The sequence below is a fragment of the Aedes aegypti genome, chromosome 3 (assembly GCF_002204515.2).
Source record: "Aedes aegypti strain LVP_AGWG chromosome 3, AaegL5.0 Primary Assembly, whole genome shotgun sequence".
Classification (NCBI taxonomy): Eukaryota; Metazoa; Arthropoda; class Insecta; order Diptera; family Culicidae; genus Aedes; species Aedes aegypti.
Window position 1 is genome coordinate 270,646,111 of NC_035109.1, and position 19,883 is coordinate 270,665,993.

General features: G+C 39.5%; 1 protein-coding gene across 2 annotated transcripts in view; it reads left to right on the forward strand.

Annotated features, from left to right (window-relative positions):
* LOC5577230 (Ig-like and fibronectin type-III domain-containing protein 1) overlaps positions 1-19,883 on the forward strand; it is a 643,389-nt gene that overhangs the window by 450,371 nt on the left and 173,135 nt on the right. Inside the window, exons 1-2 of one of the 2 annotated variants that reach the window (XM_021851414.1) lie at positions 4,566-4,924; positions 9,599-9,862. In XM_021851414.1, coding sequence (XP_021707106.1) covers positions 9,733-9,862 — 130 coding nt within the window. In that variant the 5' untranslated portion in view covers positions 4,566-4,924; positions 9,599-9,732. Of the gene's footprint in view, positions 1-4,565; positions 4,925-9,598; positions 9,863-19,883 lie in introns of those variants that run through there. The other variant, XM_021851413.1, reaches the window with a different exon arrangement.

Genomic DNA, 19,883 nt, shown 5'->3' on the forward strand with positions numbered 1-19,883 from the left:
GCTTCTGATAGAACCTACGCGTTTCCTGAGACCGGCACAGCTGTTCCATCTCCTCGCACTCCGTCTCCTCCAGGCGGCGTTTTTTCTCCCGAAAGAGGCGGGTCTGCTGTTGCCGTTTCCGTTTATAGCGTTCCACGTTCTGCCGGGTCCCTTGCTGCAGCATGACCACCCGCGTTGCATTCTTCTCTTTCAAAATCTCCTGGCACTCCTCGTCGAACCAATCGTTCCGTCGACTCCGTCCCACGTACCCGACGTTGCTCTCAGCTGCATCGTTGATGGCTGCTTTTACTGTTCTCCAGCAGTCTTCAAGAGGGGCTTCGTCCAGCTCACCCTCTTCCGGTAATGCAGCCTCGAGTTGCTGCGCGTATGCCGCTGCGACATCCGGTTGCTTGAGCCGCTCTAGGTCATACCGGGGCGGCCGTCGGTACCGTACGTTGTTAACGACGGAGAGTTTTGGGCGCAGTTTGACCATCACCAGATAGTGGTCAGAGTCGATGTTAGCGCCACGATAGGTCCTGACGTCGATAATGTCGGAGAAGTGCCGACCATCAATCAGAACGTGGTCGATTTGCGATTCTGTCTGCTGTGGTGATCTCCAGGTGTATCGGTACGGAAGGCTGTGCTGGAAGTAGGTGCTACGAATGGCCATATTTTTGGAGGCGGCAAAATCAATTAGTCGTAGGCCGTTTTCGTTCGTCAGCCGGTGGGCGCTGAACTTTCCAATCGTCGGTCTGAATTCCTCCTCCTGGCCAACCTGAGCGTTTAGATCTCCTATGATGATTTTGACGTCGTGGCTTGGGCAGCTGTCGTACTCGCGTTCGAGCTGCGCGTAAAAAGCGTCTTTATCATCATCAGTGCTTCCGGAGTGTGGGCTGTGCACGTTTATTATGCTGAAGTTGAAGAACCGGCCTTTGATCCTCAACTTGCACATTCTCTCATTGATCGGCCACCACCCGATCACGCGCCTCTGCATATCACCCATCACTATAAAAGCTGTTCCCAGCTCATGTGTATTGCCGCAGCTCTGGTAGATGGTATGGTTACCTCTAAACGTTCGCACCATTGATCCCTTCCAACACACTTCCTGCAACGCTACGATGCCGAATCCACGGTCCTTCAGCACGTCGGCGAGTATGCGTGTGCTCCCGATGAAGTTGAGAGACTTCTATCGGCCAGTCCTCAAGTTTTTTTTCCAATGATGAACGGTTCAACTGGGAGATTTGTACCATCTTTACCGGTTATTAGCAAGGTTATCACAGTACCGAACTCGTTGTGGGGGTCCATATACAACGGAAGAGTTCTTCTATTTGACCCTCCTGGGTCGCCCCCACTGGTGGATGCCATTCAACACTTAACTTGATACCAACAACTTCAGCAAGATGAAATACCACATAAAGTTATAGTGGTCACCCACTACCTACCCCAGCGCGGAGGGAATTGAAAATAAGAAATTGGAAAATCTGACCCTACCTTTTTACGATGTTCTTCTCTCTGCTCAGTAGCGATCAAGTTCGTCGCTTATCAGCTACAGATGTCTTCTTGTACTCTACTTCTAACACTTCACAAGCACTATAGTATTAAGAAATAGCTTGGCCCTTCGTAGTTCACATACACGGCATGCACTAGGTGGGGACGCTTTGTCGCCCAAACAGGTGGTTTACAATACCCCGATACTTTTCACGCGTATGATCGCCTGGTTCGAAAGGTAACCCCACTCGCGAATAAAATCGCGGTTAGAGGTGGTAATACTTTGCGGTCAGGTCGCACTAAACTCACGAAATCGTTTCGTCGGAAGGCGTAGCGCTAGCGCTCCGAGATATAACCGAGGTACGAACCAACAGGGGTCTTAGCTCCGATTTATAGAAGAACGACCGTACACTTCGATTGTTCAACACGAACTGGACGGGGCTCAATCTATATCCAATAGATCTGAAAAGCGGCTTTATCTAGCTCATGGTGCATGTATGCATTAGCAGCAACTGACAATATTAAGGACATATAGGAAAGAAACCCTATCATGGCAGTGAAAATGGCTTCCTCACATATACAAACATATTTCAGGAAGTCCACATTATTTCTCAAAATATTTCACTTACCTACACTAAGTTCACTCCCAAATTGCTAACGAGACATCAAAACACTATTTACCTTACGATTTCCGTAGTTTTAACACTAGTAGCTGGTGAAAATTTCACGAACCGTGCTAATTTTCAACACGGAATTTTACCACTTTCGCTAAACGTAGAACCTCCAACACAGTTTACTTTCACTACTTGGTAATTTTAGAACAATTACTGGTTGATTTCTGATCAAAACAACTTAAAATTTCACCAAACCGAGCTAAAAACAATCACTTGATCACAGCATTTCGCTTTTTTTATTTTTCTAATTTTACGCCGGCTGCTCGCTTGCAGGGCTGTCAGATACGTTGATGGTTACGTACAACATCAAGCAATCTTATTTAGTCGAAAAGGAAAAGACTCAAATGGAAGTTGCGATTACTAGCAACAACGTCTTACCAATTATAATTTCACTATTACCAACAAATAGAAGAAAATTATTTGTGTACCACTACTTTTATACAGTTATTAGTGAATTCAAAGGAGTTTCACCTTAAGAAAAGAGCGCGATCTATCTAGACTGATCAAGGCAACGATGGTTAGTGTACAGTGCCGTGTGAAAATATTGGGTGCGTTATCGGACTCGTTTGTAACATGCAAAGGACTTCGACAACGCGATGGTCTTTCCTGCTTTCTATTCAACATCGCGCTAGAAAGTGCAGGATCATTGGATCATTAATAACGTCGGATAGCACCTGCAGCACAGAAATTCGAAAACAAATTATTTCTGTAAGTCGTGCTTACTACGGACTCCATGAGACCTTGCAGTCTGGTAAGCTACATTCCCCACTAAGAGTACTATGCACAAGACGCCGATAAGACTGTTAGGTAGTAGGCAATACTCGTAGAGGACATTGAAACATTACGAGTTTTTGAACGACGCGTGCTCATGACGATCTTTTACGGAGTGTGTGAAAACGACCTACTGAAGAGAAGAAAGAATCACGTGCTTGCGCATTTCTACAGTAAACCAAGTGAGCACGAGCATGATTGACCGCCCGCAGTTGTTACTCAGTTATTGCAAGAACAGCTATTAAGGAACAACAAACGCTACTCAGGATCCGTAGCATATTCAATGTATAAATACTGCTGCTCTCATTATTATAACAAAAAATAACAGACCGGCATCTGAATGCATGAGTTTGGATATGGGAAAAAAATCGTTTTGATAATCGCTAAAGATATAATTTGAAATGAATACGTGAGCAAACACACGGATGAACGATATCGTTAATTAGTGCGATTGTTACGCGACCGGACCCGATCTTGATTTCGTTGCTCGTCCCACAGAAGCATGCAACAGTTTTACCCGCACAATGCGAACCGGACACAATTGATCCGGATTCCGTCGCTCGCCCATAAAGGAGCAATGCAACAGATTCAACGAATCAAACACTTCTCACAACTGTACAGTGAACCAAGTATTCCGAAAGTCACCAACGCTGGAACGGTACGACATAATGACATTATTGTAATTTAAATTTCCTTGATTTCCCTGAGCCAAAAAGTTCATTGTGCCTACCACATATTTAACGAATGATCTGTGGCAGAGAAAGCTCTCGATTAGTAAATGTGGATGGAAGTGCTATTAGAGAACAATGAAAAGAAGTAAGATCCATCCGAGTAGGAATGTTATCCAAAGAAAAATAAGAAGAAGATCGTCGTTAATCATTTCATGTTTACAAAAACACGTTTTGAAAACGATATTCTAGATCCAGATCTTTCCAGAACCAACTGAGCTAAATCGCATTTATGAATCAAAATCTCCTGCTCATTCCACCGCGTTTTCAGTTCGCATATTACGGTGGCTCCTTCATCGAGACGGCGGGAAGAAATATAATGCTAAATCAACCAATGGCCGCGACAACGCTGCCAACTTGGGGCGAACAACGAATACTATTCAACTAATGGGAGGGGATGTGGATCTGAGACAAGAGAAGCTCCCCTCAGCTTCCAACCCGCGAATTGATTCTCCTCCACATCTCAAACAATGACAACAAAAACACAGACTTACCCGCCGCCGCAGCAAGTCACTATGCCGAAGCCCCAGCAGCGAGGGTGGAGTGGATGATCCGAAAACAATGATATCCCTCGGAGCAGATCGTGACTTGATTTCAGTGCGCATATTTACCTGGCTGGATCAAACGCAGTGGTTTAAGGTGAAATGTGACGGAATCCAACCATGGCCGACTTATACTGCTTCTCACGTTTTCAAAGGCACTGAAATGAAATGATAGTAAACAATTAACCTTTTCGTTTTATTTTAAGCTTTCTGCTAAAATAAAAATATAAATTTCACTATCGTATGTTGTTTAATGCCTTTAAAGTTTAAGATCAATATCGAAATTGCATTACAAACTGTTTGACATTAACGCAACGTTAGAATCTTATTCATAGCGCGCTGCTTAGTATGTGAAGTAGGTAGCTTCACACTTGTCCTAGCGCGCCAAGAAAAGTGTCACCGCGTTGTCGATTGTTACGCTTGTCGTATTTATTTATAGATTGAAGAAATCGTTTTCCTATATACTAACCTCCGAAGAAAGGCACCCATCAAAAGACAAAGATTGGGCCAATTTCGCATCGATGGCGTAGTCAAGCGTCTGATCGTTCCCATGGGCTCTCACATCGAAACGGAATGAAAGGAGTTGATCTTGAAGCAACCTCATTTACCCACCACCAATTGGTCCTTCATGCTGTTCTACTTGAGGTGTGCAGAGAGGTGCGCCCCCAGTTCGGGCCCAGGAGTGACTTGTTAAATTCAAACGACGCGTGTTTTTTGTTTCGCGGTTCATCGTGGATTTTGGGTAAGGTTGATCTACAGACACAAATTCTACATTCTCGTGTTGCTAGGTTTAAATTGACGCTGTGCGTGAGTTCAAGGATTATCTTTGCAGTAGGATTCGTATCGTACAGACACAATTATATAACTAGCCGGAGATGACTGGCAGGGTTCTTGATGGTAATTTAATAATCAAACTTGATAAACGTTTCAATATCAACACCAAGGAAAGCAGAATGAGTGCCGTTGCATTGAACCAGTCAAAAGCCGCGGCAGTTCCGACCAACTACTTCCATCCGATGCAACGAGTGTCTATTTAAAATTGTTACATCTCCATCCGCTTCCACTAGCACACACTTCCAGTTTCCTTGAATGTCCATCACCTCCTAAATTGTGTGATGACGTCTACCGTTGTTGAGAGTTTTTATGAGCTCTTGACCACACTTAATGACCACCGAAGTTTATTAAACCCGCCGCATTTTAAAGTTGTAGCTTGGTTAGATCTGTCCACTTGAAGATTTCAAGTGGGCAGAGTATTTAACGTCAATGTTTGAGATTGTTTTGATCATTAAATTCCGCGACGGTGGTAAATACGTCATTCTTTAAAGATAGTAAAACTGGGATAATGATGAAGTGCATTTGCATTTGAGACACGTTAAAAAAAAACATTCCCACACTTCATGGCAATTTCGGCAAGCTGACGAGCATTGGTATCGGTCAATGTCAAGGATAGGTGAAAATTACCCAGAGGCCAAAAGCATTTAATTTAATAATCTTTGGCAAGTTGTTGAATCACAACTGCGATAATAATTTTTCAACAACGACTCTAGCATTGCAGCTCAGTTTCAAGTATAGTGAGCTATGTTGTCGATCGTCAATTATAGAGTAATTTGATATCCGAACCAAAGATCTTCTACAGGGCAGTTAAAAATTCAAAATAGTTTGAAAATCCAATCTCCCATATCTTCCTTACCATTCTATCCATAAAAAATAGTTTTCTGTGAAATGTTCAGCTTTCTATGTGGTGATTTAAAGGTGGCCCAAAAATTGATGTAGGTTTATATGGAAATTACTATGGAGAAATTTGGAAAAATGTTCCGAACACGTAAGTACTGGAATGTAAGTACTAACTTATCATCCCATAGTAAAAATTTATTCTTTAAAACATAATAAAAAAATTCTGAAGAGTGCCAGTCAATCCGACGGATAGGAGAAAAGATATTCATGAGTTTGTTTGCTATCATTAAGTTTCAAATGGGATTATATCCCTGCTAACATCTACAAAAATCTCATACAATATTAGCTCAAATGGGATATAATTCTTCAGCAACATCCTTCATTAAGATTTAAAGAATGAGTTTTCACTATAAGGTGATAAGTTTGTGCTTACATTACAGTACTGACGTGTTTGGAACATTGTTCCAAGCATTTTTCCAAATTTCTCCATAGTAATTTCCATATAAACCTACATCACCTTTGGGCCACCTTTAATTCACCACATAGAAAGCTGAAAATTTCACAGAACACTATGTTTATGGTTAGAATGGTAAGAAAGATTGGATTTTCAAACATTTTTAAATTTTTAACGGAAAGGGCAAAACTTATGTTCGTTGTCCGTGTGACGTGAGAACATTTCCAGAAAGCTGAAGGAAATTACCAGAACCCCACTCAGTGCCGTCGGTGCCAAAAGTAGGGTCATGGTACAAAAAATTGTCGCATGGATGCTAAATGCATGATTTGCGGAGGTTCTTCTCACGCCAAGGACTTCCAGTGAAGAAAGATACCGATAAGTTCATATGCGCCAATTGCGGGGGCAATCATAAGTCAAATCTTTGGGCTTGCCCTTCGCGTAGGTGAGTCGTCGAGGCTCATTCACAAACTCATTTTAATCCGTCGGGTAGCCGTTCGAATCTTTTAATTTCAAATTTATCTACCCACGAAAAATCCTTTGCCGATATCGATAGCTCTGGACAGCAAGTTGATTTGCGAAAATTGACTCGCAATTAGTCAAATTTTTTTGTCATTGGTGACTTCAATGCCAAACATCGGTCATGGAATAATTCTCAAAGTAATTCCAACGGCAGAATTTTATTTGATGAGTGCTCTTCAGGATATTTTTCAATTCAATACCCTGATTGCCCTACATGTTAATCCTCTTCTAGAAATCCATCTACGATTGGTTTGGTCTTAACCTAGTCATCTTTGTAGCCAACTGATTACTCATGCTGATTTTGATTCTGATCTTGTCCCTGTTACATTTCAAATTATGCTAGAAGCGATTCTCAATCCTATCAGCTCCACTTTCAATTATTCTCGAGCTGACTGGAATATATATGAAACATATATTGACTCTAATCTTGATGTTAACATTTCATTACAAGCAAAACTTGATATTGACAATGCTCTTGAAACTTTAACAAATTCCATTGTTGAAGCCAGGAGCATTGCAAACCCGTGATTATAGACGATAATCTAAAACTCTTGATCCGTCTTAAAAACGTGAGGAGAAGGCACTCGCGATCCTGCTATGAAAGTTATATGGCAGGATTTGCAGAAAAAGTTCAAGAAACGTTTTTCACAATTAAGAAACAAAAATTTTAAAAATATAATTTCTCAATTGGACCCTGGCTCTAAGCCCTTTTGAAAATTATCCAAAGTTTTGAAAAAAACCTCAGAAGCCAAAACTGGCATTGAAAGAGGAAAACAAATTATTACTAACTAATTGCGAAAAAGCTCAAAAACTTGCTATGCAGTTAGAATGCCCGCATAATTTCAATTTAGGACTTACTGGTCCTATTGAAAATCAAGTTACTCAGGACTTCGAAAATATTCTCAATCAAGAGAACGTTTTCGAAAATTCCTGAGAGACTGATTTGGAAGAAGTGAGAACTATTATTAAAAAAAATCAAAAATTTGAAAGCTCCTGGCGATGATGGAATTTTATACATTCTCATCAAGAAACATCCAGAAAGAAGCTTATCATCCTTAGTTGATATATTTAACACATGTTTTCAATTCGCATATTTTCCTGACAAAATTCTAAGGTTGTACCAATTTTAAAACCAGACAAAAATCCTGCAGAAGCATTAAGCTGTCGTCCAATCAGCTTGCTTTCCTCCATTCAAAAACTTTTTGAAAAGGCCATTTTGAACAATGTAACATGTCAACGAAAATTCAATTTTTGCCAATGAATAATTCGGACTCTGACATGGACATTCAACCACTCATCAACTTTTACGTGTAACAAATTTGATTCGTTCCAACAAATCTGAAGGCTATTCTACTGGTCTTCCTCTTCTAAGCATAGCAAAAGCATTTGACAGTAAAGGCTTCATCGTAAAATTAAAAAATAAATAATAATAATAATAATAATTTTCCAAAACATATAGTTAGAATTATCCAAAGTTATATGTCAAATCGTTCACTTCAGGTTAATTAACAGAACTCCAAGTCTGAAAAACTTCATGTAAGAGCTGGTGTTTTTTCGTGGCAGCATTTCTGGACAAATATTATATAATATTTTAACATCTGGCTTACCTGAGTTGCCTCAAGGTCAAGGATGCCAAGAATCTTTGTTTGCGGATGGCACAGGCCTCTCCACCAAATGATGAAGCCAGGGTAGATTGCAAAAAATTGCATGTTTTATAAAATTGAAGGTTTCTAATAATATCTTAAAAACAGAACTTATACACGAAAAGAGCGGCGATTAATTTTAAATTGCGATGCCTGTATCCAATATCAATCAAATCAAAACATAATGTAAAAATTCATATAGGAGACCTTCTAAAACCACCTGAAACTGGATCCATGATCAAGTCATTAATAAATTTTGTACTGATTAGCACATCGTACACATTGTTACAAGAGACTGAACCGGCTAATTTGAATACCTGATTCCCCCACCTAGGATCACGTTAACAGAGAATGACACGGAGAAAATCTGATGTAACATCAGTTAATTGTTGCAGTGATCCTTTGTCACGCGTCGGGCAACCCACGGGAACCGGTTTGAGGCCTAATTTCATCCATGAACCAACCTATATCTAGAATATGTGTATTCAAATGATATCTACTATAGACATTAGGCGAAACTACCATTTGACATTTGTAATCGAATGCCGATCAGCGACAGACAGGCGCGTACTTTAATATATAACCTTGCCTGATATAGGCAATGGGTCATGAGAACAGTGGTCGTGACTTTGAGCATTGTTTTGATCGATTCGGACTAGACTTGTTTAGGAGAAGGGAACTTTCAATTGTGTTGCGAACTTGGTGTCGTCATTGTTGATGATGTAAGAATAGGCATGTTTCACCGTTTTTGCATTTTGCTACATAAATTTTGAAAGGAAACTTTAGAAAATCTCCAAATTCATAACTATGAAAAATCTCGTAGAAAACTGAAATGAGTTTCTGGCTTGGTTCTATAGAGCATGTAAACATGTGTATTAACATTGTGCTTAAAGCTAACAAGATATCGCTATATGGCTTATTCATACAATCTAGCTTTGTATTGTTCGATGGTTGAAACTTCAAAAATGCTTTTCAATCACGTTTATAAATAAACTGCAATAAATGGAAGGCAAAATAGGGTATTATATTGACATATTACTGAATTTGTTTTAAAGCGGAATAGTTTATACCCATAATCAAATTATTCAACCGATTCAATACTATATCTGCTTTTCTCCCTTTTCAGATTCTGCATTGACTGTATGCCTGAGCAACCCAACCCCACCGCACGCTCCGTCACACAATTGCCCACCGTTCTGAGCCACCACGCCGTCAAAATTATCTCGTTCGCCTGAAACAGACCGCCGCCCACCAATAGACATGTTGCGGTTTTTGCGTGTAACCACAAATCCTCCCGAACCGGCACCATCGCTGAGGACGGCTGCATTACTCCTGCTGGCAGTTTTCGCGCTTCTGGACCGCAATGTTGCCCTCGCGGTTGACCCCGTTGGTAAGTCAATTGAGAGATGTAGCTTAGCAATTGGATTCAATGAAAGTGGTTAAAATCTAATAGCCATGATCTCACCTTTCTGAACTTATTGATTTGATCAACCAGAAATCACCGTTAAAATCTCGAAAGTATTAAACCCTCTAGCTACATCATCATTGTTTTGCCACAAACAACAGTATGACCAATAACCGATGATCGAAACCGATACAAATTCTAAAAATAGGAAAACAATTTTAAAAACTTGTATGCAAAAATATAAAAAAATAGCTGCAACTAAGATGCATTTACTGACTTTTTTTTCTATGCTTTCGCACCATTTCTATAACAAGCTTTTAGAAAACTCTTCTAGTTCTAGAATTAGTATCGGTTTTGGCCACTGATCATCTTGATATGAAACTATTCCATAATTTCTTTTGGAGAAAGTCAAAAGGATTTTGTAGGCAAAGTGTCGGCCCCCATGAAAATTCGGAATATCTCCGGAACCAAAGACCAAAGATTTTTTTTGAGAACTTGAAAAAAATGTTAGAAAAATGATGCTATTTGGAAAAGAGATCCCAAAGGGTTGCTAAAAGCACTCCATGATCAATTGGAAAAAATATGACTCTAGTACACGACACTGAAGACGGCCTTACAGTTGAGGTAATATAAAAACGCGTTTCTGTCAAAGAATACTAACTCTAGTGCAATTATTTATTTATTTATTTATTTATTGTGAAATAATCATCGAACAACATTGTCTACATGATCTACTTAATCTAAAGTTATTCTAACACAGCTAATATTAACGAGCATTACGGAGTCGATTTTTAAAAATTTCTATAGACGAGTCAAAATCAAACAAATAATACACTGAATTAAACACATTGCACATGGATCGTATAGGCTCATTAAGCCCGTAAAGTGTACGACGAGAAGGAAGGTACAAAAATCCTCTAGTTCTTAACGGTCTTTCGATGGCATAAATCCCAATTGTTCCTAAAATCTTAGGTGAATCTATCTTACTAGTTAATAATTTAGCTACAAATAATGCTTTTTGATGGTTTCGTCTTATGTACAATGGTTCCATTCTCAAAAGTTGACAACGATCTTCGTATGGAGGCAGCTCAAATCTATTGGCCCAAGGAAGAAATCTCAAAGCAAACCTCACAAATTTCGACTGTATGGATTCAATTCTGGTTATCCAGTTACTGCTATGCGGGCTCCATACTATTGAATTGCTGTCCAACACAGAGCGGACAAGCGAGTAATATAAAGCTCTCAAACAATACGGATCGCGGAATTCATAACCGACACGCATTATAAACCCTAGGTTTTTGTTGGCCTTAGCAATTGTTTGGAGGTAATGACTATGGAACGTTAACTTTTTATCCAGAATTACACCTAAGTCCTTAATTTCAGATACTCTTGTCAGTAGCTGATTGTCAATACAATAGGGATATTCAATATCATTTTTCTTACGACTAAAACTTATCACATAACATTTAGAAACACTAACAATAAGAAGATTTCGATTACACCATTCAGTAAACAAGTCAATCAATCGTTGAAGCTCGAGACAATCACCAGTAGAACGAATATGGAGGTACAATTTCAAATCATCAGCGTACACTAGCTTACAGCCTTGCGGAAGCAAACAGCACACGTCGTTGAAAAATATAGCAAATAATAATGGTCCTAAATTACTGCCTTGTGGAACTCCCGAAGTGTTACAAAACATAAACGATTCTGTGTCTCCAATTTTTACAGACAGCTTACGGTTGCACAAGTAAGATTGAAGCCAAAGAACAATATCGTATGATACACCTAGACGATCAAGTTTTGCTAGAAGAATTCGATGATCTATTCTGTCAAACGCTGCTTTAAGGTCGGTGTACACTGTGTCGATTTGCGCCCCTCCGTCCATTCCGGTCATGCAAAGCGAAGTAAACTCAAGCAAGTTCGTGCTTGTGGAACGCCCAGGGAAAAAGCCATGCTGCTCTGTAGCAATGTGCGGTTGCATTTTTCGAAACAACACCTCTCCCATCAAAATCTCGAACAGCTTAGAACCCGCGCACAGTGAAGTTATACCTCTGTAGTTGACGATATCTTTCTTGTCACCCTTTTTAAAAACTGGGAACATATACGAGCGTTTCCAGCATTCAGGGAATCTTCCACTCCGCAAAGAAAGATTTATCATCATACGCAATGGCTGGCACAGGGCTCCAGCGCATTTTTTCAACATTACCGATGGAATTCCGTCTGGACCAGGTACAGATGAAGACTTCATTCCGCAAAGAGCTTCGAAGACATCATTATCGGTGAATTCCACAGCACTTAAACAAATAATGTGTTCAGGAACGTCGCGTAAAGCAGTTTCAATTTGTTGATCCGTAGCAGCATCTGGATTGAATACACTAGAGAAATGGTCGGCGAAGAGGTAACATTTTGCTTCGGTTGAGTTGGCAGTAGTTTCTCCAAGAAACATGTTAGTTGGCAGACCATGCTCACTACGCTTCTCGTTTATGAATTTCCAGAATGATTTAGGATTCCGTTTTAGCTCCGACTGCTTCCTTTCCACATACTTGGAGTACAGAAAACGATTATGGCGGCGGTAGCGGTTGCTAGCAGCCACAAAACAATGCTTCGTATAATCATTGCGTTCTCTGGAATATGCTTTCAGAGCAGATGCGCGTGCACGTTTCAAGCGACGTAAGTAGGCATTCGACCATGGTGGTTTGCAACGTGGTTGGACAACAGGGATATATTGCTCAAACATAGAGGTCACTGTTTGATTGAAGAAGCTAACAGCCAAGTCAATATCGTTCATGCTTTCTATTTGGGTCCAGTCGATATTCTCGTATGCGATATTAAGAGAAGCAATATCCGCTTTGTTGAAGTTGTACCGATTAACCTCAGCTGCATCCACAAACTTACACGGCAACGAAATTTTCAATACAGCTACAAGCGCAGGATGGTAAAGATCGGTTGATACATACGAATCTAGTTCTTCAAATACTGAAAATACTAAATGGCATACTTCTAAATTCGTTTCTCATTTATTTATAGGTGTTCCACCAAACATCTCGAAGATTTATTACCATTCTTATAGCTACAAAGAAACCAAATTAGAGCAACATGTATAACAGCCACAATCAAGTGAAGGTACTAGAACTAAAAAACGTTGAACTCTTGAATGACCGTGACAAGAACGTGATCTTCCAGCCGCATTACACCTTATGATAAATCTATAATTTTCTGGCAGTTTCTTTGGAGCTTATCAGCTGATAATCTCGTGAGAAACGACCAAATCAGCTACCACTTATGTTGATCCCTCTCAACAAAGCCTAGCCCAATTCTGGTTCCAAAAACTACCCAATCATCGTTCACTTGCATAATCGGGGAATGCATGGCGTACGTGACTTTTTGCACCCGGCGAAGCGTTTCCAAAACAAATAGGCAAATAGATGTGGACAACATGAAGAACCGGCCCATCATAATAAGCTAGGGACCGACTGGTATTTGCAAATGCATTCAGTTGCTGCGAACGCCAAACGGCTCACATCCCCTCTGCGGTGGTGCAAATGCAAAAGACAGCATAAACGATTTGTCAGTTTGATGACCGCACAGGCTACCTGCTGAGAGAATTGAACTCGCAACTGACAGGTTGACCGATATTATTCTAGATGGAACTAGTTCGAGCACGCATGCGAATTTTCATGAAACCGGCTCTGATGACTTTGCAATATCGTTATCTTTTCCGTTCTGTTTATAACTTGAGATTAGGAGAGAATGTTCCAGAGTGCACTGTTATAACAAACAAACTCTTGTTTCAAACTGCTCCTACTGAAACTTTCGACAATAATGAGCGATCATGCGTCTCCATGAAATTCTTAGCATAAGCACTTGCATAGTTATAACTATAGGGGTGCTCCATTAATTACGTAAGGGATTGTGGGGGGAGGGAGTGGGGGTTTGAGATTTCTTATGCGTCATACAAATTATTTTTAATTTTCATGTACAAAATCTTATCATGGGCGGAGCCTGAAACCGCCAAAACTGTCTTACGTAATTAATGGATCGCCCCTTATAGTATACTTCGTAGATTGGAAATATTCATGTTCTTTTTACTATCATCTCATCTAGAATGCATTCAGAAACAAGTCTTGGGTGTGAATCTTGATCAAATCTAGAAGAAGAATATCGAAATCATGTACATAGCTGTTCCCGGCCACGCCCATCGTTACCGTAACTGGTAATGAGAGAAGACATGTTGATGTAATACTTAGTTAACGATAAGCCTACGATTTAGTGACACTCTCATAGAGTTGGTGGTTGGGATAGGTATAAGGTCAAGATTCACCTGAAAAGCTAGCCATGGGCCCTGAGCCTTTGGTGTTCGGTGTTTTTTAAATAGATGAAAAACCGAATTTAGTACTACACCATTTTATTCCACTAGAGTTTGTATCCTTTGACAGATACGCGTATTTCGACTTCAACTGTAAGGCTGGTAAAACAAATTTAGGATGTTATTATCATCTTGTTAACAACAAATTACATTTCATTTGCCGTTGCAGTTCAAATTGTTTACAGGTGAGTTGATTCCAGAGATAAAGAGAAAGAGAAAAAAAAGCACGTTTTCAATTTACTCAACCTTACTTAACCTAAATATATGACGCATTAATCGTGGCAGTAGAAGATTGTAACGATTTTTGCCTGAAATTATTAATTGTTTAATTTGACATTTGTTCCAATGTTTCAACATTGGATAGTCTATGTAGCTCATTGGTACTATACCAGGGAAAAAGTTTAAATTTGATTTTGAATTCTCTGCAGAGCTCTCTTCCTGGTATTACAACAGCTAGTCCATATTGGTACAGCAAACTGGCCTGAAAATTTGTTTGAATATCAAAAGCTTGTTCTTAAGACAAAGTTTTGATTTTCTATTAATAAGGGGATAGAAACATTTTACATATTTGTTACATTTGGCTTGAATGCCCTCAGTGTGATTTTTGAAAGTTAAATTCTTATATAACATGAGCCCTAGATACTTAACTTCATCTGTCCATTTTATTGGAACCCCTCTCATCGTGACAGCATGTCTACTTGAAGGTTGCAAATAAAAAGCTTTTGGTTTATGTGGTAATATTATTAGTTGAGTTTTGGAAATCTTGTATTTTTGAAAGTATGAAGAAAAAACATCCAAACTTTTTTGCAATCGACTACAGATGATACGCACGCTACGGCCTTTGGCGGAGAGGCGTGTGTCATCCGCAAACAAGGATTGTTGACATCCCTGAGGTAACTCAGGTAAGTCAGATGTGAAAACATTGTATAATATTGGTCCCAAAATGTTGCCTTGAAGAACACCAGCTCTTACAGGAAGTCTTTCAGACCTGGAGTTCTGATAATTAATATGAAGTGTATAATTTGACACATAACTTTGAATTATTCTAACAATGCTATCTTTAAGAGCTTCCGGCAAAACGCGACAGTCTTCTTTTTATGCGATTTGGAAGGAGACCTTGATTCCTCTAATGGAGATCAAGATCTCCTGCCTAAATCCCGCAAATTCAGAACAACTGACCACGATAGGTGGCACCCTTTGTTTCCTCACTTGAATCAAAGAACCTGGGCTAGAGACTGCTTGGATTTGGTGTTCGGAAAATGTGTCTAGAGCATCGAACTGATTGCTCATTTCGATGCAATTATCAACATTATCCATTTCACCCTTGGAAGAAAGTTCGCATTCCGGATAAACGTCCTTTCTGCCATTCTTGCCACGTTTAGTGACAGTTTTAAATCCCACTTTTATGGAAAAAAGTTGTGAATTCAGAGATTCACCCTTCCTTTTGTTTGTAGTTGCAACCATGTTTAGTGAATAAACGAAAGGAGACGAGACCTTCTAAGAGGATTTTTCCCAAGACGCCAACAGGTCCAACGAAAAATCGAAGCTACGGGTCCAAACAAGGATCATAAAGAGATCAATAGTAGAAAAAATAGTACTGAAAAGTACTGTTTTAGTAGTACTGAAAAGTACCGTTTTTTAATTTTAGCACTGAAAAGTACTGTTTCATTGCTTTAGGTAGTTTAAAAAAAACTTCCAAGAGCAGAGAAAATACGTATACGCACAACACGAAGGTACGATGCGCACTGATGATTCTGTTAACTAAAAATAGTATTGTTAGGTTATGTCACCAACTCGGTTTAGCAAACACTTTTGTATATTGGAGAACTTTAAGCTACAAATAAGATTTTATTGAATTCACTTCTTTTCATTTTCGATTTTCATTTACTTACATATTTGGAGTCCCTACTCTGAAAGTGGTACCGGATTGCAATAATTTCACTATTTTAAATACGGGAAGCAACGTAATTATTACGTTGCTCAATTACGTTGCTTCCCGTACATAAAATAGTGACAGTTTATTCTTTAGTATTGTAACTTGCACTGTAGTTTGTAGCATTAGGTTTAGGAACTGTAAATAACTGTAAATAGTAGTATAAGTATTATGAACTGTTGTTCATTAATAGAATAATTTCACCGTAGGATAGATAATAAGATATAGCGATAATTGACTATGAATCACTGATGACCGATTGTTGTGGTTTTCTGTTGTTCTCGTCTGATGACGGTTCTCGGTTGTCCGCAATAGGGTGAACTAATGGCGTTTTCATTTATTACTGAGGCGAACCTAGTTTCACCCTGGATCCGCACTAACTGCTGTCAAAACGTTTTTTCATTGGATCGGGTCGGACCCGGATCCGCCCCAGGTTCGACCCAAACGCAACGAGATTCGCTCTGTCGATTTTTTACGATCCAACCTGAGCGGGGTCCAACTGTCAAAAATGGATTGTTTACATTTTTGTAATTCTCTAATTTAACGTTTATAGAAACAAATTAGTAACAAGAGATGTTCATCTAAGCATTCGGCATTATTCATTAGATTATTAATGAGACTTTCTTCTATCTTTTTGAACTCAAAGAAGTGAAATTTGATAGAACTGTGTGACTGACAGTTCGAATGTAGAAATGACACAGTATATGTGACTCGAACCTGGACCCGTTTTCGTTTGTTTATTGCGAGTCGGGTCAGCTCTGACCCCAGGTTTAAAACCGAAAACGCCATAAGTGTACGGACTCAGCAGTGTTGCCGTGGTAAGGGTTTTCGTCACAACATACCCCCGCCCGTAAACCTTCGTGAATGTTTGAAGCTCTAGAGGAACTAGAACTAGGAAGAAGAATATTTTCTGCGACGTCGAGCTAGTTTTGGCGTTGTTCTTCGTAGAACTCCTGACGATGTCCGTTCTGGTACTTGCCGTACTCTTCCGTCTTGTCTAGCAAAAAAAAACTTCTTCCAGTCGTCCTCGCACCCATTGGCACCTAGCTGTTCCTTCGATTACCAACACTAGGTCACCGACTTATCACTGGTAAATACTCTTTGAGATACCATCGCCGAAAGACATCCGTATTGTATCTAGCTAGCTTCCAACTGTTTTTCAATGTTTTCAAATGTTAGAAGAGTTTTCCAACAGGAAATGGTTGGGTGTCAAAACCTTCTGGTCGACAGACTCTAAGGGGACGTATGAAAGCCGGGGACGTATGGCCTCGAGTTGATCATGCCTTTTGCTTCTGTTAAATTAGTTTCCATGGTCTCATCATCTGGCTTACGTGTAACTTCCATCACATATATCCTAGGATGGTTCGTTTCCTGCTCTGTGAACAGGAATCTTTGAGACTGGCAGTCTGATTTACGGATTTTTATCTGATGGAACATTTCCATTATATATCCGGTTACAGCTACCGGATATTGGCCCCTTGAGAAGCTGTGAGTTGAATGACGTGTTACCTACTTTTGCAGCTGCGTACCAGATTAATCTCACTGTTCCAGGTTTTCTAGGATTGGTAACCTCGCTTAGTGGAAGATTTCACACGCGTTTCGAGTCTACCAATGTCAATTCCAACAGAATGTACGAAAAATTAGAGAGCGAACGATACGAATGGTTCGACGCATATCGCGCAACATGGAGTAAACCGCTATTTTCTGTTTTCTCAGTTCAGTTCTCTCTTTGTCAGAGAGCCGCTGAGCCACTGAACCGTTCAAAAGAACCGGCTCACTAAAATGAATGATTCGGATCGGATCCGTTCACTAAAATGAGCCGTTTTGCCCATCTCTACACACTACCGGTGGAATCGACAGTCTTTATCTCCTGCTTTGAGCCCAACTTAGAGCTTGTTTTCGAGCCCGCCTTCACTCCCCTGGAGCGTGAATCGGTAGCAGGGACCTCGAGGTGGTCGTAGGAGACCCCTGGACTTCCACATCGTTTGCATATGCAGCTGACTCTGACTCGAAACCGGCGCATCCAAAGTGCTCCCAGAACTGGCATGAATCGCATTGCACCATCTTACCTTCTGCGGAATCCTTACTGGAACATGATTGGCAATTTCGAGGGGAATCGCTGCGGTCCGTACTTCCGATACCCTCACAAATTACTTAAAGAAATTTATAGGTTATGTCACCAACTCGGTTTAGCAAACACTTTTGTATATTGATGTGCTTTAAACTACAAATAAGATTTTATTGAGTCCACTTTTTTCATTTTTGATTTTCATTTACTTACAAATTTGGTGTTCCTACTCTGAAAGTGGAACTGAATTGCAGTGAATTCCCACCTCGAATAACGTGGATCTAGTTCATAACAACATTAGTTAGATAAGCTCAATTACGTTACTTATTACCTATGGCTCATTCTTTAGTATTATAATGTACACTGTAGTTTGTAAGATTACGTTTAGTAACTGTAAATAAGGGATTTCGTTGCAACAAGTATAAACTTTTCAGTCTATACTATATCTGACTGATGGTTTTTTTTTTATCTCAAACCATGGGAGGAATTTGTTGAAATAGCTGTTTTTTTAATGAAATTATTCCAAATTTCTTATATCTGGGTGTTCTGTGTTAGAAAACACTATCATCCTGATTCGGTTAAACTGAATTGAGCATTAATTAAAATTTTGAATTGATTTACTGCCCAGAGGATTAGAAAAAGAGTTGATTTACATATTAAATTTCATTTGCCATAGAAGTTTAGAACTTTTACAGGTGAATTGATTTCATCTTCTGTTTTAAAAACTTAGGTTTAAAATGATGAAAAAAGTTTATGTTGTATACGACTATGAATGCCCCCTTTCACATGCCCCATCGCTTTACAAAAAAATGGATCTGTTTTTTGTTTTCATCCAGGTTTCAAATAAATTTCAGTAATAACTGCTATATGTATTTTATTAGCTATAAGAAAATTAAACAGTTCGTCCTCTTTACCATACCAAGAACGAGCATTTCAATTTAATATATTTTAAAAACATTTGGATCCCTTGTAACGTAATCCGATAACAATTTTGTTAGTAAATTTTACAGCAATTAAGGTGAAGATGAATCAAAGCCAAACTTCAAATTTTCAAGAGCGCATCTTGAGAATCGAATACCCGTTTGAGCTGAAAAATTAATCGATTGGTTACCACCAGCTAGTGACCAATCGACTAAGTTTTCAGCTTAAACGGATGTTTGGTTCTCCAGATTTGTGCTCTTGAAAATCTGAGGTTTGGCTTCGATTCATCTTCACCTTAAGACTGCTTCAGCCATTGTGGTTGTTTTGAACATTGTATCAATCATTTGATTCAATTCTTCTGTTAAAATATCAAAATCAGGGGGTGACACTTTTACTAGAAGTAGGTGCATTTTCTAATCATATTAACTAATCATGTTAAAGTTCAAAGCAACAATTCAAACAATTCATAATAACACTTGCGCTACTCTCGATCATAGTACAATAAAACTCATCCACTGCAACAAATCATAAGATACATTTCTTGCCATAAATCAATTGCACAGTTTCATCCCAGATCATAACGATGGGTTTATTCCCGCCGAAAGTAAATGTAAATACCCGTTGGGGGGGAAGTAGAATCTATTTTCCGCTTCACACTTGATTTCCTTCTGCTTCAATAGGGCCACATCCTTCGCGCAATGGCACCCAAATTCCT